Below are 21,802 nucleotides of genomic sequence, written 5' to 3'. Positions count from 1 at the left end.
AGTTTATATGAGGCAGCAGGAGGAAACACTCTTGACAAGAAATGATGGAGAAATCCTGAAAGTAGTTATGGTGCTGCGTGGTGTACAAAACTAGGAAGCAAGTGATCCTTCTGAGATAACCAAAGCATCTAACCTGATTGTTGTACAAATTTTTTCGAAGTAAATAATCAAGGTCTCATAATGCACCTCTGATCAACCTAAATAGATAAATAAAAAGCTTAAAGGATGAATGACAATGTTCCTGAAGTGGCAAAGTTAATTTTTCATAAAAATATAAAATCAAAGTATTTGGGAAAAAAATCTGACTGAGAAGGCAAGAATGTGCGATTTACAAAGAGCATAGGATCAGCTGGATTATCTCATCTGTTACCCCCTTGCCTCTTCTTCCTGAAATAAGAACTGAAGGAAATCCCAGTTGCAATATGCCATGGTTTAACCCCAGCCAGCAACTAAGCACCACACAGCTGCTCACTGCTCCAAGAGGTATGGGGAAGAGAGTTGGGGGGGGGGGGGGGGGAAGCAAAATTCATGGGTTGAGATACACACAGTTTAATAGGACAGAAAATGAAAGGGGAAAAATGGATTTACAAAACAAGTGATGCATAATAATAACAGCAGTAATAATAACAATGCAACTGGAGTACACAAAACCAGTGATACACAATGCAATTGCTGACCACCTGCTGACTGAAGCCCAGCCAATCTCTGAGCAGTAACCCCCAGGCAGCTTTCTCCCCAGTTTACAAAATGAGCATGACATCAGACAGTAGGAATATCCCTTTGGCCAGTTCAGGTCAGCTGTCCTGGCTCCATGTCCTCCCTGCTTCTTTTGCCCCCAGTCTACACATAGATGAAAAGCCAAAAATTCCTTGACTTAGTGTAAACACTGCATTGAAACAACGAAAACATCAGTGTGTTATCAACACAATTCTCATACTAAATCCAAAACACAGCAGTGTACCAGCTACTAGGAAGAGAATTGACTTTATGACAGCCCAAATCAGGAGAAAATATTGCCTGGGGTGGTCAGTCATGCACTTTAAAAGGCAGCTGGGTTCTAGAATTCCATCATGTGGTTGAGAGGCCAGCAAAATTCAGATACTCCAGTTTCACTAGGTGTTTGAAGTTTAAAATTTTGCTCCTAACCAGAATAGCAGAATTCTTACCTCGAGAAAGCTGTGGAGAACATTAATTTCAGGTTGACGGTAAGAAGTGATTGGTTGATGGTAATAAGCTTTCCAAATTTTTGTATTATTTTGCAATATATAATATAAAAGCAAATATTTTGAAACCAAAACTCATTTTGAAGCAAGAAATTGAAGCGTTTAGCTTGGAAATGTCACAACAAGACATTCTCACACTGTTGGAACACCCCTCTACCACTTACTCTTTTTAAAATGATATTTTCACTGCAACCAACACAAGTTTGCAAAGCATTTCAGTTTTGACAAGGTTGCATTTTCCAGTGGAAAGCCACTTTTTCAATTCTGCCACTTTTTCAATCCTGCAAGCAGGATTCTGGAAGAGGGACTGGGGTGTACAAGACTCTACGGGTCCTAGGGTGCCCCATGGTTATGAAGGTTGAGAACTTGCTGCTTGAGTAACTTCTGGCTACCCATACATCTTGTCTCCTGTTGAATTTGTAGGCTGAACAGGCAGTAGCAACTGTGGAAGACTGTAAGGGGGGGAAAACCCTCAGTATGTGGCCAAGGCTACATGCTCAACCCTGCAATGTCCTTCTCTACCATCCAAATTGAGAAGTGATGGAAATCAGGGTTATCCCAAAACTGGGGTATATGTTCAGTTCAGGGTGGGAATCTTTAGCAAGCCAAGAATGTGGAGGTAGGACGAACAGTAACACATGCCCTTAAATTCCCTCAGCAGGCTGATTTTGGTCTGGTAATGTCCACTTGATGTGAGTTGCAAAGGGGATGTGTCCCTCCACAAACATGGAAGAGAAGTTTAACTTGGTATGTTCACATTGAAAGCAAAAGTACTCAATATTTTCAATGAATTAAAGAAAAAGTCTTAGTCCTCTGAGAAATCAGTACTTTCTGACATGCACAGCTAAAGAGAAATCTGATCTGATTTAACACAGTCTTAAATAAAGTTCTTTTTACTTTCCACCACTTCCGAATGACCAAACAGACGGACTAATACCAGAAACTCAAGCTGGGCACAAATGAGTTGGCCTTTTTTTTCCCCTTCCACTTTTCTCACAGGGAGTGCCATTTGAAATTATCTCCTTTCTTGTTAATTTAACGATTACCATCAGAAAGAGCCAGCGGCTGAAAAATTATAGTCAGTAATTATGATCTTGCAAACTCGCTCTGGGACTTGATGCAGGGAAAACACTGGATTGTGAGAATGAGGCTGTGCTCCTCGGCAGATGCACTTTGGTGGATGGAGCCTGAAGATTCTGGTTGCCTCAGATCTTGGGGGCCCAGCTTGAGAAGCCTTCAGGAGGAAGACTCACTGCAAGATGGCAGGCACATCTTGAGTTGTACACCCCTAAAATACAGCCACCTGAAACCTTTAATCATCACTTGTGAAGAGTTGAGTGTTTTTTTTTAACCTGATAAACAAGGAGAATCACATGTTTCTCCTCTGTGCATGGATGTACCAGCTCAGGTAAATGGTTGATGGACCAGTTAATGTCTTTAGACACTATGTCAAATTATAAATATTTATCACGTTTCAGTATTAATTCGTGTGAAGACAAATACATATGTATGACACTGCAGAGGCAGAAATACACGATCAAAGCCAGCTAGATATTACAGTGTTTAGGAACTGGCTGCTGAATAAAGCTCAGCTTTCCAGTTATGCCCATTGCCTGCCCACCTTTGAAGCCATTTCGTCCATCAGAATTGAGGGAATCCCCATCACTTCTGAGGGCTGCCATGACGGTTGTCGTGTAAGCCCGAAAACACCGAAGGCGGGACTAGGGTAGTGAGAAAAAGGGAAATAAAGTATGTCAAAACGCTGGTATTCCACAGGAAATAGTGGGACGGGGAAAGGACGCCCCACGAGGGAAGCCACAGCGGCCAACCTCCCGCAGCCCCCTGGGTGCGCAACCCCGCGGCCCCGGGGCGAGAGCGGAGCCGGTCCCCGCTGTCCCCACGCGGTGCGGGCGGGTGGCGGGACCGGGCTGGGTCCCCGCGGCGGAGATGCGCCGTCCGCCCCCCCGGGCCGGAGGAGGCGCTGCCTTCCACATTGGCTGGGGGCCGGCGCGCCGCCTCTCCCGGCCCCGCTCCCCCGCGCCCGGCCGGGGGGCGCGGCGGCGGAGCGCCGGCACGACGGGGCTCACGGCCGGGCAGCGCCCACGGCCGGCGGGGCGCGGGGTGGGGCACGGCCCGATGCGGACCCGCTCTCCGCCGCCCGCCCCTGCGGTGTTCCCCGGTGTTCCCATGTCCCTCCCCCGGGGCGAAGTTTGGCCAGCGCCGCCTGTCCGCCCCGGTGCTGCCAGGGCCGGGACAAAAGGCACACACTGACACGTGATGGGCGCCGGGCTTCATAAATGGGACCGGAGCGGGGCGGAAGGCGGGGGGGACGCAGCGGCGGCGTGTGCCGGAGCCACGCCGGGCGCCCGGCGGCTCCTGCGCTGCCTCCCCGCGCCGAGGCGGCGGCGGGCGGAGGCGGCGGAGGAGGGGGCGGGCGGGCGGTAGGCACATGGAGCGGCGGCGGCGGCAGGGCGGCGGAGCCCGGCGTGCCGCCTGAGCCGGGCGAGCGAGGGCGGCGGTGGTCGGAGAGGAGTCGCCGAGGGGAGGGAAGCGAAGAAGGGGAGGCAGCCGGGGGGAGAAGTCTCCCACCTCCTCCTTCCCCTCACCGGCACCGCCTCCTCGGCGCTCCCCAGTGCTGGGGTGCCCGGGTGGGGCGGCGCTCCCGCTCCCTGCCGGGGGTCGGCGCGGCCGGAGCAGGCGGGGAACGCGGCCGGTGCCGTGCGGAGGGTAAGGACGGCGCGGGCGGGGAGGGCGGCGGGTGCCCCCCGGTCGGGGGCTCGGGACCCGTCGTCCCCCTCAAAGTTTGTTGGCGGCGTGGGTGGGAGGGGGGGTTTCGGGGAATGACACCGCCTGCCCCGACGGCGGAACGGGCGGAGGGGAGGCGGCTGCCTGCGGAGCATCCCTCTCCGTGATCCGCCGCTGCGTCCCGCGGCGATCGCGACCCACGCTGCGGCGGGGCCGGGGACCGCGCGGGTCTCGCCTCTGCCCCGGGCACGGCCCCGCGCCGCCGCCTCGGGCGGCTGGGGCCAGTTGGAGGTAGCCCGGGGGCCACCCGGGAAAAGCCGGTGGTCCGGGGAGCGCAGTTTGGCTTCGCGAGCCCGGCCGGAGGAGCGGGGACCCGGCGGCCGAGGGGAGCCCGGCAGCGGGCGGGGGTGCGGGCGGCTGGTGGCCTTATGGTTAACACGCGTTTGTTCTTCTGTGCGCGGAGCCGGTAGCCTCCCGGGCTCCCACAGGACCTTATCTGACATCGGAGGTTTTTCCTTCGTCCTGACCCGCTGGTGATTTACAGCGGGCATTCAGCCCGGCTTCCCTGTGCAGTTCTCATCTCAAAACTCTGTCTTTAAGGCTGTAACGGAAATAAAAGGCGGATCGCAATTTTGCGCGCAATGATGTTCCGTTAAAAAATGTCACTTAGCCGTCCGGCATCCTCAGAATATCAGTAGGGTTTGTTGGTTGGTTTGTTTTTGTCTGAAATTTGGAAGTCTAGGGGGGAAAGAGCTGAAAAAGAGTGAGCCTTTTAAACTTCATGCAGCGTTTGTCATGTGAAATCTTCATCTGCTGAGAAATAATTTTGAGTAACCAGAAGGGCTTATTTCAAATGGGCATCTTTTTGTCTCAAAGACGTCTGCAAATCTCCATTGAGAATACCCCTGGATGAGGTATGTACCAAGCCTTTGGTAGGAGAGAGCTCATTACTGTGATTGCAGTTTGATTAAGTAAAATGGTGTCAGAAGATGAAATCCATAGTTTTCCTTCTTTCTCGAAAATTGTCATCACTGTTATTTTCTGTATGGCAGCAAATTAAAACATTAAGAGTTTTGGCACATGTTTTTGTTTTTTTTTCAGAAGATAAAGGGACATATATAACGTAGATCCAGATAGCAAAATTCTCCTTGAATATCTACTAGGGTTAAAAAAAAAAAAAAAAACAAAAAAAAACCAAAAACAGTGTAGCTTTTTGAACCTGCTGAAGGTGTAGTAATTTTTTCCCTTTTTTCTTAGATGCATCGTGTTGTTTTCATTGTTATTGTTCACCCTTTCTTAAAGGAATATGGCATTCTCTGCTGGGGGTGGCATTGCTGTTAAGGCGAAGAATCAGAGCGATACTGAATATGATGTTTAATAACAAAATGTATAGCATTGCAAAAATTACTTGACTGTGCTTAATTATTTTTGTATTACACCTCATATCAACCACCAGCATGGGTTTTTCCTTCTCAAGAACAGAAAAAAGCCCTGTGACTACAGTAGGAATATTTATTATGCAGGCAGAGTTTATTAAATCAGTCATAAAAGAAATGAACGTAACATCTTTAAACAGTTCATAAGATGAATGTGTAATTCCTGATTTGCTTGAGGTTAAAATTAGTTTTGTAGCAACGAGTAACAGCTTTGCTTTATTATCTGTTGGTCATTGGAGTAAGAGGCAGAACCATTTGAATAAAACCATTTTAAAGCAGAATTCATAAAAACAATAATTGTTTTACTGAGCCAGCAGGCACCTATTGCCAGAAGGGGGAAAAAAGTTGGCTAGGTGAAGAAATTGACTTATTCGCTGAGAATTTAGCTGATTGACCATTCTGTGATACCTAAACTCACAGGAATGGAATCAAAATACCTATAAAACTCAAGGTGAAGGTAGAAGCAGGTTGTAGTATTGCAAGGATGAGCCGGTGGATGCCTTTGATCCTGGCTGTTGTTCTTTGATGAATGATGTGAGCTCAGTTGCATAAAGGACCCCGTTAAAGGCTTTCATGCACTGTTGAAGGACTGACAGGTCTTAGCCAATGCAAATCTTTCTTTAACTTCCCCTATTACAAGTTTTTGATTGGGCAGCAGAAGTTTACAAAGAAACATTTTTGACTTTCAGTCTTTAATGTGGCCATCTCAAAATGCTTGCATCCCACTGGGAATTTTGGTGCTGAAAATGCTACGCACTAGAGAGGGAGAGCAAACATGGTTTTCTTTTCTATTGAGTTGAGGTGAGGTAGGTGAGGAGACTAAGAATCCATACTCGTATATTAATTTAGGATTGCCCAAGATTTTTATGAATGCATTGCCATTCTTGATTCTGCAGGTCTCATGCACTGTCTTCCGCTCACCTAGTTTCTCTAATTCTGCATGGTTTAAAGAGAAATTACTGTAACTTTTCAAGTGCAAACTTTCTGACCTCTATAGTCATATAGTCACCTACCTAGGCGTCGGCAGAATTCATTTTTCACAATGGTGATTGTTCTTAATTTCTTTCCAGATGTCTACTTTGTCTTTATGTGACAGTCCTCATGAAACAGTAAATTATTTTTTTGCTGCAATTTCCAAAATAGTTTAGGCTATGTAACATGGTGAATGTTCTACAAAACCACTCAACGACCATTTAGGTGAGAATTTGGAGATTTTTCTCTTTTCTAGCAGCAAATTCACAGTCTGCTGATGATTTAAAATTCGTACTGTGGGCGACCCTAACACTGGGATTTGGCCAAGTTCAAAGCAGCTATGCAGATGGACACACAAGACAGAAGGCAGAGTGAAATAGACCCTTTTAATCATAACAAGGCTGCTCTTGTTTTCTTATCTACACTGGAAATGCATGCAAGTCCCTTGTACCTAAAAGCAAGCTTGCAAATGTGCCAGAACAGGCAGCAAGCGCATTTGTTGTTAATGCAAAGTTAAAAATGTGACAACCTCTCTTCTCAGTACTGCTCTGTATGTCTCCATTTCTAGACTGACACTGTACTGCTGCCAAAAGTGCACATCCCATTGCTGTTGGTGGATTAAGGATACCCCCACAAAACTCACACCCTTTGAAAGTGTGTGGCTTTGTTAATGACTGCTGAGACCAGCTATGACCTGTCCTTTTGAAATGGCTATAAAGACTTATAAATCAATTTCTCGTTAGAAAGAACTTTTTTCCCCCTTTTTCCCGAAGGTGCTATTGTTGCCCTTGAAAAATGATTGGGTTTGCAACATAAGGTCGGAGCGTATTTTATTCTGCCATTTGTGCCTCATGCAGGGGTATTATGGTGATGCACACCCCAAGCTCGGTTCTGCCTCTCTTCAATAGGAACATCCTTTCTTGGTGATACTAGCCACATCCAAATTACAGACGAAATAGGTGTTTTGTTACAGTGAATGTTAGTATGATGTTCACTTCTTATACCTTGACTGGACTGTTGGTGAAAGTGGATGTTCTATACAATTCAGATACATTGTTTGTGTAGATTGAGGCTAGATGGCATCAAATAGTGCCTCATCCTGTATTAACCACTTTTATGGCAATTATGTATTCTTAAGAAAGATGTGTTTACTCACTACAAAGTACTGAGCAGGAGCAGGTCTGTACTGTCAATTCCCTTTCAGCCCTCGCTGGAGTAGTTTGCATCTTTCTGCATTTTAGGAAACATTTCAAAGTTTATGTTTAGGATCTTGAGGGGCTTCCACCTTCCTGTTCTCCTGAGTATGTGAAACATGCTCTCAGAAATCACTGCTCTTAGTTAGTTATACCTCTGTTTTAAGGAATGCAGCACTGAAGTCCAGACGATGTACAAGCCTGGAATATTAGGTGACATATGTATATATACATGCAAAATAACTTTTGCAGGATCTCAGTGTCAGATATATTATTTTTAGATTCTTGCTTTTAGCCAAAAAGGCTGTGTATAAGGGGATTCAGAAGGATGTTCAGCAATCATCTTGCCTATATTTTTTTGTACCTACACTTGTCTGCGTGTACTCTAGCACTTGAAATTTGGGTTTATGCATGACATACTGCAGGGTTTGTGAGACTTCAGTTTTTCTTCTAGGCATGTGGGGTTTTTTTTTTGTTTATGTCTATTTGTAAGTTTATGCATAAAAGTACACCTATATATGTAAAGTCATAATTCATGCCTCAGTATATTTTAGCTATTTTTCCAAGTCTGATGTAATATTGGTTGGAGTCTCTCCACAATTTGTTGTTCTGCTACTTGGATATCTAATTCTACTGTAATTCTTTTTCACTTCTCCTCTTCCCTCCCTCTCTCCTTTTTTTAAAAAAAGAAAAGCATCTGCATATTTCAAAGACATACACCATTGCCAAGCAATCTGGTATAGTGGCTTAATATGCTGGCAAATAATTTCACAAGTTATTTGTGTGTGTGAAGGCAGTATATTTGAATATCATTATATTGTGAATGTAACTATGAAGACAGTTATCTGAGCTTATATAAATCTTAGGAAAGGCCAGACAGCTCCAGAAATGAAAAAATGGTTTTAATTTTTTAATTGGGAGTGCTTACTTTTGTCCTTTGCTAATGCTGGTGGCACGGAGTGTCACGGTTGCCAAAAGCCTTTTTGTCCTAGCTTCTGAGCATTGCCAATACTTGATGGCCTAAAAAAAGTCTGCAGGAGAGGCAGACTCTTGAAGACTGAGGTAGAAGGGATGTTGCTTTGCCATGTGTTGCCGGCCTTCTGTGCACTAACTTTTTGTCATTGCCTGTGAACCTCTTTTTCACTTTTGGTGTGTTTGTCCACCGTATGGGTCACTCAGTGGCTCCATTTGAGCATTCTCTTCCTTTCCACCTTTGAAGTCTGTTTCCTGTATGTCATTTTCCTTAAGCAGTTTGATTTTTGTTAATGTCCCTGGCCAAATTTGCTCAGCTAATATCTCCTGAGTGTCCCCAGCCCGGTCGCAACTGTCAGTGTGTACAGTGCTCTCCTTTTCTCTGACCTTACCAAGGATGGCTTCTCAGAGCCCTTTGCATCTTTCTTCGTCATTTGAATACAGATCAGAAATGGACTTTCAAAAGAGCAAGTCATTGCCTGCAGAGCGAGCAGTGGATCTGTTCTTTCTTTATGGTGAGATCTGAAAAATCCCACTAGCTTTATCTTTCAGCTTATGGAGGTGTCTCTGAAGTTCATACAGCTCAGAAGAGGAGGGAGGCTTTCTCTCGTGAATTTTCTTCTCCACCTGATCTGCTTTCCTCCAGCCTATCACAAAGTCAATTCTTCTCTTTCTCTAAAATCTGTGTATCTGCCTCACTGAGGAACTTCCACTTGGGTCTTCCTTTCTTACCTTTCTCCACTTTGCTCCTGTCTCGCCTGCAGATGTCTTATTCCCAGTATAAGGACAGTAGTTATCCTTCCTCTCTCCTAGCAATCCTTACCACGCCAATAACTTAACCCACATTACTATTGCTCTCAGCATCTCCTTGCTATCTCATGATTTCTTTAATTAAAACTTGTTACAGCTGGTTTCTTGAGGGGTGATGAGAAGGCAGATATATACTCTGTGCAGTTTACGAGAATTCTCCCTGGAGCCTGATGTTTTTGCTATCTTTCTGTCTCTAAACCTTACTCTTTTAATAAAGTTCACTAATAACTTCTGCGGCAACAAATTTGTGACCTTCTGTGTTCTGTTCTGGACATTGCATAGAAACTATTTTCTAGGAGTGGTTCTCTCCCTCTCTCTCTCTCTTAATAAACGTGGTTTTCCTCCAGTTTGATCCTCTAGATATTACATTGTTCTGGAAACCTTTAGCATTTAGCATCCAATGGAGCCTGGTCTTTTATGTCCTGCTCTGTTGTTTCAAATGACTTTTCTCCCTTAAACTACACGTTGTTTACTAAGCTGCTGTTTCTTCTAGGTACTTCCAGGAGATTGAGTGTTCAGCCCCTATCTCTTTTACACCTGGCTGGGCTTCCCTGTCCCCATTTAACATTTATGTAAATTCTGCTCGACAATAAGTGCCTGCACCTTTTGGCATTAGAGAATGGCTAGAGAAGAGGCTGGAAATGACAGGATTTCTGCTGGAATTTTAAAATCTGAGATGAACTCTTTTGTTAAATACTTTGAGAGTTCAAAATTAACCAGCTTCCACTCAGTTCTCTTCCATTTTCTTTAAAATGTAAGTACCACGGCATTGTATCTAACTTTTCATGTTATCTGTTCATTCTGCTTTATTGGAAAAGAAGAACAGAACACCCTTTATTGGAAAACTAGTCCCTAAACTGGAGCTGATTTTAAGCGAGTAACCAGGTCACGGTTGCTTCACTCTTTCCTTTCATCTGAGTCTTTCATACTTCAGCAAGACTCCTCATCCTCTTTCAAAATTCTATCTTTAGATGAAATTAAGACAATATGAAGTAAACTGTGAAAGATCTTTAAATCTACAGTTTTACAATAGCCACCTCTGCCTTCCATCCCTTCTCCCAAAAGCTGGGCAGAGCAGGTAGCTCTAGTTTCCTCTTAATGTGAGCCTGGTGGTCCCCTTGGCTGGTTTGTGACTTCAGTACTTCATCTTATCTACAACTTGGTAGGAAATGTGTTGCATAAGGGGTTGTGTTTTACAGGCTGAGGAGTTTTGGGTGGCCTCACGAGCTCTAGAGATTTTTCACAGGCAGACGGGGCATCTGCCCCCGCTCTTCCTCCTCTGCATCTCTGTGGGATGCAGGAGGTGCATCCTCAGTTTGGTTAATTCAGAGGAAGGGCTTCAAGTTACGCCTCTCATCAGGCATGTACCCTGCATCTTGGAATATCAGTTGGTGTCTTTATTTCTGGATGTTTAGCTCTCAAGCCAACATGGAAGAACTTGAGCAGTTCAGAGGTGGGCAGCAGGATGTAGAGGTTGCCAGCATGCTCACCTGGCTCACAGAGAGCAAGATTTTGGTCCTTCCCCTGCATCAGAAGGAGCAGGACTTGCTTTCAAACCTCTATAATCTTAGACACATAAATATGCTCTGGCTGTTTGGGACCTAAGGTGCAGCCTCCTTTTCTCTGTACCTGCAAATCACCTGTGCTAAAACTGGCACACGCATCTTGCCAGCTTTGGAGGGAGGAAATAATACTATTTTAAAAATATTGTCCATCACTAATTAACACCCTGTTTTCCCCCTTGTTTTGTTTTTGTTCAGGTTGTCAGCTGCTGGATGCTGGGGGGTGTCACATAGGAGCTATTTGCCCACAAATTGGAACAGCCCAGCCCTTATCCTGCTAGTGTGCAAACGGTATGTTAATTAACACAAATAACCATGTAGCTGTGCCTTCTTGCTAATTAAGGTTCAACTTCCCAAAGATATGATCATGTTACATAAGAACAAAATTGGGTTCATTACTTGCATGGCCTAGTTTACCCCATAGCTGATATGCCTTGCTGTATCTAGAAGATCACATCCCTAATTTGCTCCTCTTCTAGCGTCTGTGCTCCTTCCTGATCCCTCACACAGAGAAAATTCTGACTGAAATGAATGCAAATTTTCCTGAATTAGTGCTCCTTCCTGATCCCTCACACAGAGAAAATTCTGACTGAAATGAATGCAAGTTTTCCTGAATTAGGAGTGACAGCATATTTGCCATTTTTAGCCTAGGAGTAGCACAGTTTTGGAGATGGAGTAGTAAACCAGTAAATAGGATAGTGGTAACATTGCCTTCACATTCTTCTCAACATGTGTTTTTTCCTTACTTGGTGTTACTGAGTCTGAGAGTGCCATTTCACAGTCTGCACATTTCTTTCCCCAAGGCTTGGAAACCTTGTTCTGTCCTCAAAGCTGTATTGTCCATCACCATATGGGATAAGGTAATTATTAGCTATATAAATTTTGATTTTATAGGACAGTTCTAATTCTAGAGGCCAACAGTTACCATGGTAGATCTCATTTCTCTCACAGTTTTACAGCTGACTGCTTATGAGTGTAAACTGCTGTTTCTTCTGTGGTAGTACTTTGTGGACCCAGTTTGGGAGGAGTCCCAGTTATTGGGCATTATGCAAATTTACCAGAAAATAATGCTCTTCTCTTGTTTATAACGTATAAACAAGGAGAGTGCATTTGTATATTTTTATGCATTCAGAAATTGTTTGAATTCTTCCTACTTGTCCTTTAGCCTGGTCTTAATTAACTATGATTATCATAGAAGAAATGTATAGACAGAGAGATCAAAATATTTTCAAAAATGTAAGCCAAAAAGGTTTGATTGTGGATTTCCCTTTCTTGTTTTGATTCCTTTTCTTGCAATGTCAACATTTTTGCAGCTATCAGTATCATCATTGTATTGCTCATAATTACTTCTGAGGAAGAGCATAAATACTCACTCTTTCTATTCAGGCTATTAAAATTACTTTATCAATCATCCTGTTTTGAAAATTCAGCTCTTTTTGTAGACAATGATAAAAACTTTCCAGTTCTTCTTCTACCTTAGAACAGCAGGAGAAGATGGGTAATAGCATTTTAATGAAGTCTTGTTCTTGTTCCCCAAGTGAACTGGTCTGTGGACCAAGAAGAAGTCGGGAGGAGGTATAATTCTCCCTGTTGTCCTTGATGAAGAGTTACCAGCCTCTTATGTACTATATATTTTTATTTTACCTGAAGTGTATTTACATTCTGATATCCAAGTAGCTTTTAAGGCTATACGTAACCACACAGTGGAGGGCACTAGTAAGGACTTTCCCTTCAACTCTTCACTAATTCTTTCACTTTGAAGGCAGAGCCTTACAAAGTCGTGTCTTCAACCTTCAGGGGATGTTTAACAGCCCATGTGTTTGATCCCTGGTAAAGTAGGCAGGGGAAAAGGGCCGAAGGAAGCTGAACGGGTGTCGCTGCAGACAGCTAAGCCGGGAGTTTGTCAAAGCCACTCCATCTAGTGGCAGTCACTTCGCACAGCTGGTCTGGCAGTGCCCATCAACAGCTGCCAGATGATGGGACAAAGGTCTAAAATGGTGCTCAGCTGTGACTGTTCTGGTCTGGTTTTCAAGATAAAAGATCCTTGCAGTTCTTCCTCTGTTGTTTAATTCTTATCCACAGTCATAATTCAGTACTTGCTGTGAATTGCTGCATGCAGTTGTGGAAATACACAAAAAATTTTGAGTGTCAGTATCAGTGCAGCCTCTCCTTCACATTTAATCAATGTTCCAATCTCATAAAAGCTGTTTTAAAAATGAATGAGGTAGTTGAGCTGAGAGCTTTGAAAACGCAAAGGAGTTGGAAGAGTGTATTCTAGCAGGGCAGGAGAGTTCTTGGCAGAGCAGGGAGGCTCTCCCTTACTGCCACTCTGCCCATGAGGGGAGCTTTCTGCAGCACACAGCTGTCACTCCAGCCCCAGGGAGAGAGGATGAACCTCTGTGGAGGACACTTCTTCCCTGTGGAAGCTCTGAGAAGCTAGAGGGGCTCCTGGAGTATTTCATGTGGAGATGGTCATGGCTCTTGGGCAGGTTAGGTTTGGATTGTGTTGGAGCCAGCTGCAAAGAGCAGTGTGGCTGCATGGTGTGGGATGTCTGTTTTCATGGGTGCTGCCTGCTCACCACTCCAGATTTGTATGGAAATGCTCAGAGCCAAAATGTGTGTGGCACTGGCATTGCTTCTGTCACTATCTTTTCTTTCTATGTCAAATTGTGCAGCACCTGTGACCTGATATCTGCAGTGCCAAAGATCCAGTCTTGTTTTCACCAGACAGCTATGGAAAACCTCACTGATCTCTTCAGTGCATTTTAGTAGTGAGCTTATATTGGGATAAGCTAGTATCTAAATTAAAATAAATGAATTTCCTGTAAAGTGTAATTCCAGATCAGGCAAATGGTTGTTTTACTGCAACTTTAATAAAAATCAACTGCATCTTGAATAGGTGCATGCACACATACTGCTAGAAATTTCCAATTAGGATATTCCCAGCAGCAAACAAAACCAAAATTAATGTTAGCAGCATCCCCCAAAGCCTAAACTACACTACTAATGAACTCCCAAGTACTCTCAAAGAAAACTCTCTTTGCAGAGACAATAAGGTGAAAATTACTGTAATAATCTCAATGTAAAAATACAGAGGAAAAAAAATCATTGGCATTCAAAGTAAGACTTACCTCTCCTGATCCCATTAACCGTGTTAGCATAGCATATGCATGCATAGTGAGATTGTCACATAACTCACTGCCACCTTCAAAAGCACACACAAAAATTCGTGTTCTTTCATTTGTATTTCAAATAAAGGTAGGGGTTGCATGGCACCTAATTCTGAGAAAGTCTGTACTTGACATGACTCCAGCAGGGATCAGCTACCTCATAACAATTTGTTTGTCTGTCTAGCAGAAGTGCTCAGTTGAATACAATTTATGAAGCTTTCCTCAGACATAATCTTCTCTACATGGGGCTGTGGCTTTACTCATTAAAATGGTTCTCTTCTGTCAGAAATAAGCTTGAATAGCAGAGGACACCACAACAACCTTTACATATTTATAGAACTACATTTTTATTTAATATTTTTGGGTAGTTTTCAAATTAATAACACATTTTTCACTTCTGCTTGTAAAATGGTGTTACAATGCCAAGCTTAAAATTGCCAGACTTAGCCCAAAGCAGATTTATCAGCAGAGTCATCTTTGTGGCATGTAACATCTGCAAATTCTCTAGGAACAGCTATAAAACAGAAGAGTACCTTCCATATTAGATGATTGCTGTTCATTTTTAATGTATGCTTCAGTGACATTTCCCTCCCTCACTGCTCACACCCTCAAAATTAAATTTCTTAATACTGTCTGTCTGTCTAATAATTGTTATTTGCTGAGCAAACTGTCTGCAAAATCTGACTCAGCCAGTATATTTTGTGTGTTGCGACTATCCCGGTAAGGGTTGTTTATACTCGTACTTTTTTGCAGCATTGGAGTTGCAGTGTTTTCTGAAGGTCTAAGTTCATATATTCCCTTTAATACTCAATGTCCAGGCCTGTTTAATAAAAGGCAAAACTTTCAAGAACTATGGAAAAAGTCTTGAGTGTTCACATGCTATAAGGGCAGTATAAATATATCATCAGCCAAGTGATCTCTGCTTCTTTGGAAATGCTCAGTACTGCTATTGTTGTAGAGAGGCATTCTTTTCTTCTTTCCTTTATTTTCATGGGAAAAGAGAACAGTGGTACCTACTGTGCATGTCTTCTCTTTAGGAGTTGGGGTGATCAGTACTCTGATTTTGGCATGTAAACTCTTGTAGCCTTTCTGAGCATTTATTGTCAGTTGTGTAAAGTGAACAGGTTAAGTCAGTACAGGCCTATGTACTGGCATCTAGGATTTCTTGAGTGCAACAATTTCCTCCATACTAAAAACAAGAAGAAGCTTGGTTTGCTCCTGTTGCTGATTAATCATCGAGATGTCCCATAGCAGATGTAGAATATTTGTAGCCCACAAAATGAGTGATTCTGACTCTTATTTGTATTCAGATCACTCTTACCCATTGAGGTGGTAGAAGGGGGCCCTAAAGCAGATGTTCAATCCATATTCAAGGCACTTTCTATTGGCAAAGTAATATAAAGGAGTACGGCATAACAAGAGCTGTAAGACTTGTCTTATATGTTGATGCATGCTCACGTGCTGAAGGTCCTTTCCCAAGGGAACCCTGACAAGGAGTTGTTCCCCACATCTAGTCACCATACGTGAGCAAAGGCTGTACTTGACAGATCTCAAAGACTGCTAGCTACTTGGGGACCTTCTGCTGGGTCCCCCCAGTTTTGGAGGGGACAATGTTTTTGAGGGTGTCCCCAGGGGTACAAGTTACATTACAATGCTTCTCGCAGAAGCAGTAGCTCCTGCTTCCTTTTGCCTGGAATTTTGGCCACTGCTTAAACTTGGTGCCGTGTTTATCTAGGCAAACTTGAACTGCCCTGACTGAGGCTTCTGGTGTGTACAGAGCAGATCACTCATTCTCTCACTGACGTAGCACAGCTGGTCACCTTGCCTGAAACTGTTGACAGAGCTGGGTAACAGCTGGGTAACCTGCCTCACTCATATTGCTCAAACATCTCAGTACCTTAGTTTGCTTAGGAGAAGGAAGGAATAGAGTAATCTTTGTATATGAGTGTAATGAAGCTATATATTTATCGATCAAATACCTTGCTAATAAATTTGCAGTAGCAAATTCAGGATGTTAATAGAACTCAGATTGCCATAGCAGGATAATAAGAATATAGAGGCATACTGGGTGAACTGTGTGGTCTGGAGTGCATGTCTCTGTCCCTGTTGCCTCTCTGTTGTCAATTTTTCAAAACCTTCAAAGAAGGTGGTGACTCAGTTTAGTGCTGCTCCTGCAGTGGCACTTGGTATTATCTAAATGAAGCAAGCCGAAGGAATATTGGTCTGCAAGGTGCTTTGCAATCAGAAGCTGAGAAAAATACCTTTCTGGTGGAGCAGCTCATAAGGTTTTGATGAAAAATGAAAATTTCTTTCCTGTGAAACACTCAATTCCCTGTGTCTCCATTTTTCACATCGCTTCTTAGTATAATTCAGTTTTAGTGAAATACGGGTGATTTCTCTCTAAGTGCTCAACCCACCCTGATTTCCCACAGTGGCAAAGTTAGACCTGCACTGAATACCAGAGAAAGGTTGATTTTGTTTGACACAGTTCAGCTAAGTTGTCCGAGGAGTTTGTCTCCCTGTTTATGTTAATGAAGTCTGATCTTTTCCCCATATAGGACTTCCTCTGATGCATTTTTCCATCCCCCGAGTATCTCTGAAACCAACAAGACTGGGGTTATGAAGTCAATTCTAGATGGCCTCGCAGACACAACTTTCCGAACAATCACGACAGATCTCCTTTACGTGGGCTCCAACGATATCCAGTACGAAGACATGAAAGGCGATATGGCATCCAAGCTGGGGTACTACCCCCAGAAGTTCCCTCTTTCTTCCTTCAGGGGTGATCCTTTCCAAGAAAAAATGACTGGAGGAGATGATTCCCTGTTGAGCATTATTCCCTCAGAGCAGGTCAACATCACAGAGTTTTACAACAGGTCCCTGTCCACTTTTAAGGATAGTGAGGAGAATATACAGTGTGGGGAGAACTTTATGGATATGGAGTGTTTTATGATCCTGAACCCCAGCCAGCAGCTGGCCATCGCTGTGCTGTCGCTCACCCTGGGCACCTTCACAGTCCTAGAGAACCTCCTCGTCCTGTGCGTTATCCTCCACTCCCGAAGCCTCCGGTGTAGACCCTCCTACCACTTCATCGGCAGCCTAGCTGTGGCTGACCTCCTGGGCAGTGTGATTTTTGTCTACAGTTTTGTGGATTTCCATGTTTTCCACCGGAAGGATAGCCCCAACGTCTTCTTGTTCAAACTGGGTGGAGTTACAGCCTCCTTCACGGCCTCTGTAGGTAGCCTTTTCCTCACGGCAATAGACCGGTACATCTCTATACACAGGCCGCTAGCTTATAAAAGGATTGTTACCCGACCAAAGGCTGTCGTAGCATTTTGTGTGATGTGGACCATCGCTATCGTAATAGCCGTTCTTCCTCTGCTCGGCTGGAACTGCAAAAAGCTCAACTCTGTTTGTTCGGACATATTCCCTCTCATCGATGAGACATACCTGATGTTCTGGATCGGGGTCACCAGCGTCCTCTTGTTGTTCATTGTCTATGCCTACATGTACATTCTGTGGAAGGCTCACAGCCACGCTGTTCGCATGTTGCAGCGAGGCACGCAGAAAAGCATAATCATTCAGTCGACAGAGGATGGTAAGGTACAGATCACTAGGCCTGATCAAACTCGTATGGACATCAGGTTAGCCAAAACCTTGGTCCTTATCCTAGTTGTTTTAATCATATGCTGGGGCCCTCTCCTCGCCATCATGGTGTACGATGTCTTTGGGAAAATGAACAAGCTCATCAAGACTATCTTTGCCTTCTGTAGCATGCTCTGTTTGCTGAATTCAACAGTGAATCCCATCATCTACGCTCTGAGGAGCAAGGACTTGCGACACGCCTTCCGCAGCATGTTCCCCACCTGCGAAGGGACCGCGCAGCCCCTGGATAACAGCATGGAGTCTGACTGCCAGCACAAACACGCCAACAACGCGGGGAACGTGCACAGGGCTGCCGAGAGCTGCATTAAGAGCACAGTTAAGATTGCCAAAGTTACCATGTCTGTCTCCACAGACACAACTGCTGAAGCGTTGTAAGTCAGAGACTTCTCAGTATTGTGAAAAAAGGAGTTTAAGTTAAAAAAAAAATTAAAAATCAACAACAAAGAAAACCAAACCCATGGCTTAACATGTTTGTACCCTCCTGTAATATTTTTTGGTTTGTCATTGTAAACTGAGCAATGATTGTGTTAAGAGCATTACCATCAGCCAGTTCTTCAGGTTTTACAATTAGGGATTCTAGCTAAATTTTCACAAGCTTTTTTCAAAAGGTGTTTACTGAATAATAATGTTTCCTGAAAGAGGACAGAGAAAATACCAGATTAGCAATCGTTCCTTTGGGGGTGTGAAGAAGAATTGTGAAACCTAATTGAAAAATAACACGTCCTAAACCAATACCATCAAATAAGAAAAAAAGCCTTGTAATCATGCTGTTCATTTCAATGTGAAATGTATTTCATGTCTGTAAGTAATAGGAGTTTCTGAATTTTTCCAAAAGCAGCAGTGCTGAGTTTAGAGGTTTTGTAAAACGTGTCGTGTCCCGTGAATTGTGTGCTGTTTTATTATGTGTTATTGATATTTGTCTGATTAAACAAAGTGATAAGGTAGAATTCCGTGAAAATAACGTGAAACGTGATATGTAAACCCCATTGAAAACACTTCCTGTATTTGAAGAATTCCTATGAGACATTTTGGAAATTTTACACTTTTAGTGGTCTTCTGTGGACTTAGAGGAGAGGTTTTGTGTTCTTCTACTAAAATTATTTCCCCACTACCTTTTACTTTCATATGCATATGAGACTAACAGCAACAGAGGAATAGAGGAGGAATGTGAGAAAGGAATGCACTGGTTCAGACTTTTAAATACCACTGCGTTTATACAGAAGGATTATTTTTGGTTGCACAGACTACTGCCCTGCTCTTGGGCATTGCCTGAATATGAGTACTGAAAAGCAAAGTTCCCGGATATTTGGCTCCTTTAATGGGCATCTGGTTTTAAGCCATGTGCTGGTGTTGGACCACTAAAGACAGCCTGTGTCAGACTCAATGTGCGATGTTATCACTGTGCAATGTATACTTGAAGTGTGTCACATTCCTGTATCCCAGGTCTAAGCAGATTCAGAGCCTGAGATGCCAGACACTCGTCTTTCACTAAAAGAGGAGGAAATATTGTCAGACTTAGACATTTTCTTATTGTGTGAGCGTGTATATAAATAAATATCTCTGTGTGTGTACGTGTGTGTGCGTGTGTGTAAGTATTCTAACCAGTGTGAGTCATGGTAGCATAGCTAAGATAGGACACTATGACCAAATGTAACTGTATTTCTTGTTGCACGCTTTGCACACAAATTCTGTTTCTAAAATTGAGTTCTTCCAATTGATTACTAGTGAAAGTACCATATTAAGAACATCTTGATCCACGCTGACGTGTGTATCCATGTGCTAAAGGAAGCAACCTTTCAGTTGCACTTGAGAATAAAAGGAAATGAGAGGTAGAGAGCATGGAATGAGCCCGCACTGACAAATGCTGCAGCTGTTGATGGTGTTCCTGAAGACTGAGAAAGCCAGGAGTAAATTGTAGTTTGTTTTAAGGTTGTGAGTATTCAAATCTGATAGCTTGCATTGAGGTGCATCTCTCTGAAACCACTGAAAAGGTTTGACACTACCAGGAAGAAGTTACTGAAGGAAAATAGTGACCCTCTTCCATGGTGGGACAGTTTCTGCAGCCTAAGACTGTCACAAGGAACATGCTACAAGAAGTCTTTGCAGCATGGATGTTCTGTGATTCTGTTCTGAGTCATAAGGTCTGGGATCCTCTACACTGCTGCCGTGATTTTTCAGACTGTTTCCTTACCCCGCTGTCTGATTTCTACCAAAATAGCTGAAAACACAGCTTAGTCCTTTAGCTGCCTGGCACTTAGTGAAGCAGAGGTGACTTTCTCTGTGACACAGGGCAAGCGGAGCCAAATCCAGACTGCCCTGCCACCCATCTTTGTGCTTAAGTAGGGAAAGAGAGGGGGCGACAGTTCGGGGACTCTGGCTCCCTTAGCGCAGGCCAGAGCAGCTGGCTGAACAAACACCCAGCTCCTTCCAGCCAGTGGCTCTGTGGGGATGCACATGGCTCCATGTTTAGGCTTGGTGAGGGATGGCATGTTTTAAAGATAAGATTGGACCGGGTGAGGTGCTGAGCAACAGCTGAAAGAGACAGGGGTACTTTTCCTCCTCCATCCACCTCCCCTACAGCTTACCTGTGTGATGGGACAGGGTACCATGCTCTCAAGGGGCCCACTGCAGTCAGCCAAAACCAGAGGATTCCCAGAGGATATCAAGTCCTCCTGAAAGATCTTTCTGATGTCTAGGTCTAATTCATTCTAAAGCAGTCCTCTTGTAGGAGTGGGGAATGCCCATTTGAAATGTTAAGGGTATTTTAAGAGCCATTTTTGAAACTGTCTTCTTGTGAATTAAATGCAAACTTTGTGGAATTTTGTTGTGCATTCAAGTTCTAAATTTTACGATAAATCATGGGACAATGGGGCTGTCTTGGCACTTAACTTGGTGCTTACTGATACAATAAGAAATAGCATCCTGTGAAATGTTATCGTCTATCATCAGTATCTTCATTTGCATAATGAGTTTTTCTAAAGCTCTGGGAACTGCATCGGTTCACTTAGAACCATTTATTAAAGAGTTGGCAACAATTTCCTTACATGTTGCACAGTAAGTAGAACTACTCTTTCATTAGAAAAATCTGCTGCCGTTCCAAAATAAGCTGTACTTATACTTCAGCTTTAGGTATTCCTAATTTGCAGTTGGCTAGCTTCACTTAGTGATAGTACAGCCAAACGATACTGTGTTCCACAGCCACCCACACAATCATCCTCATCATCATCATCATCCACCCACCACCTCTAGTTGCAGTTACGTGTGTATGTACCACCTCCAAGTGCCACATATCTACCGAGAGGACCATCTATGTCACATGTGTGCAGAGTTAGATTCTTGACAGTCTAATTGTATATTTGTATGATACAATCTCCTCAGTGCTGTGCAATCACTATCCACATCTTGCACTGGCCTTTCGATGAAAATTTTAGTGTGTCTGTTGTGAGATAGACAGCGTGTTCTACCTGCTGTTATTGGGCTGAATGTATGTAAATAAGTGATTTTTAAAAAAAGTCATCTGTACAAGCAGTGGCCTAAAAAGTCTGTAATTGTGGACTAGGAACATTGTTGAAGTTGCTGTGACATCTCAAATACTACCTTTGAATAAACTGTTTACAGGGTCTCTTGGGATGCTGTTTCACAGTGAAAGGAAAATTTTTCCTTGTGATAATATGAGGTAAAGAAATCAGATTACCTGAGATTTTTATTTCCAGTGTTTCAAAGTGGAGAACATAACTCTTTATTGTCTGTAAATCTAACATTATTACTTCCTCTTAGAAGAATATTGTATCATTAGGTGTTTGTTTGAGCTGGTAACATTCTTGCAAATGTTGCAATATTTTTCATTAGCAACCTGTATAATAGTTTGTACACAAGTACTGTTCAGATTGTCATGAAAAGTAGCTTTGACCATTTACTTACCAATAGCAGAATAGTATTTCTGTAAGATTTCCAGTGTATTCCTACCATATCATATTTTATTTCTATAATGTAATTAAACTGTTATTTATTCAAGGAGAAAAAGTATTCCTCTGCTTTTTTGTTTTCCAAATT

General features: G+C 43.4%; 1 protein-coding gene across 5 annotated transcripts; it reads left to right on the top strand.

Annotated features, from left to right (window-relative positions):
* Positions 1 to 3,328: 3,328 nt before the first annotated feature.
* On the top strand, positions 3,329 to 21,772 carry CNR1 (cannabinoid receptor 1). 5 transcript variants are annotated; one of them, XM_068184015.1, is made up of 4 exons: positions 3,725 to 3,950; positions 11,112 to 11,204; positions 11,717 to 11,773; positions 16,642 to 21,772. In XM_068184015.1, the coding sequence occupies exon 4, from the start codon at positions 16,703 to 16,705 to the stop codon at positions 18,122 to 18,124; it is 1,422 nt and encodes a 473-aa protein (XP_068040116.1). In that variant the 5' UTR covers positions 3,725 to 3,950; positions 11,112 to 11,204; positions 11,717 to 11,773; positions 16,642 to 16,702; the 3' UTR covers positions 18,125 to 21,772. The 5 variants fall into 5 exon arrangements, with proteins under 5 accessions (XP_068040115.1, XP_068040116.1, XP_068040118.1 ...); XM_068184012.1 differs by lacking the exon at positions 3,725 to 3,950 and adding an exon at positions 4,369 to 4,882; XM_068184017.1 differs by lacking the exon at positions 11,717 to 11,773.
* Positions 21,773 to 21,802: the final 30 nt, after the last annotated feature.

This window comes from Anomalospiza imberbis, chromosome 3 (assembly GCF_031753505.1).
Source record: "Anomalospiza imberbis isolate Cuckoo-Finch-1a 21T00152 chromosome 3, ASM3175350v1, whole genome shotgun sequence".
NCBI lineage: Eukaryota > Metazoa > Chordata > Aves > Passeriformes > Viduidae > Anomalospiza > Anomalospiza imberbis.
This window is presented reverse-complemented; position numbering and strand designations above follow the sequence as displayed.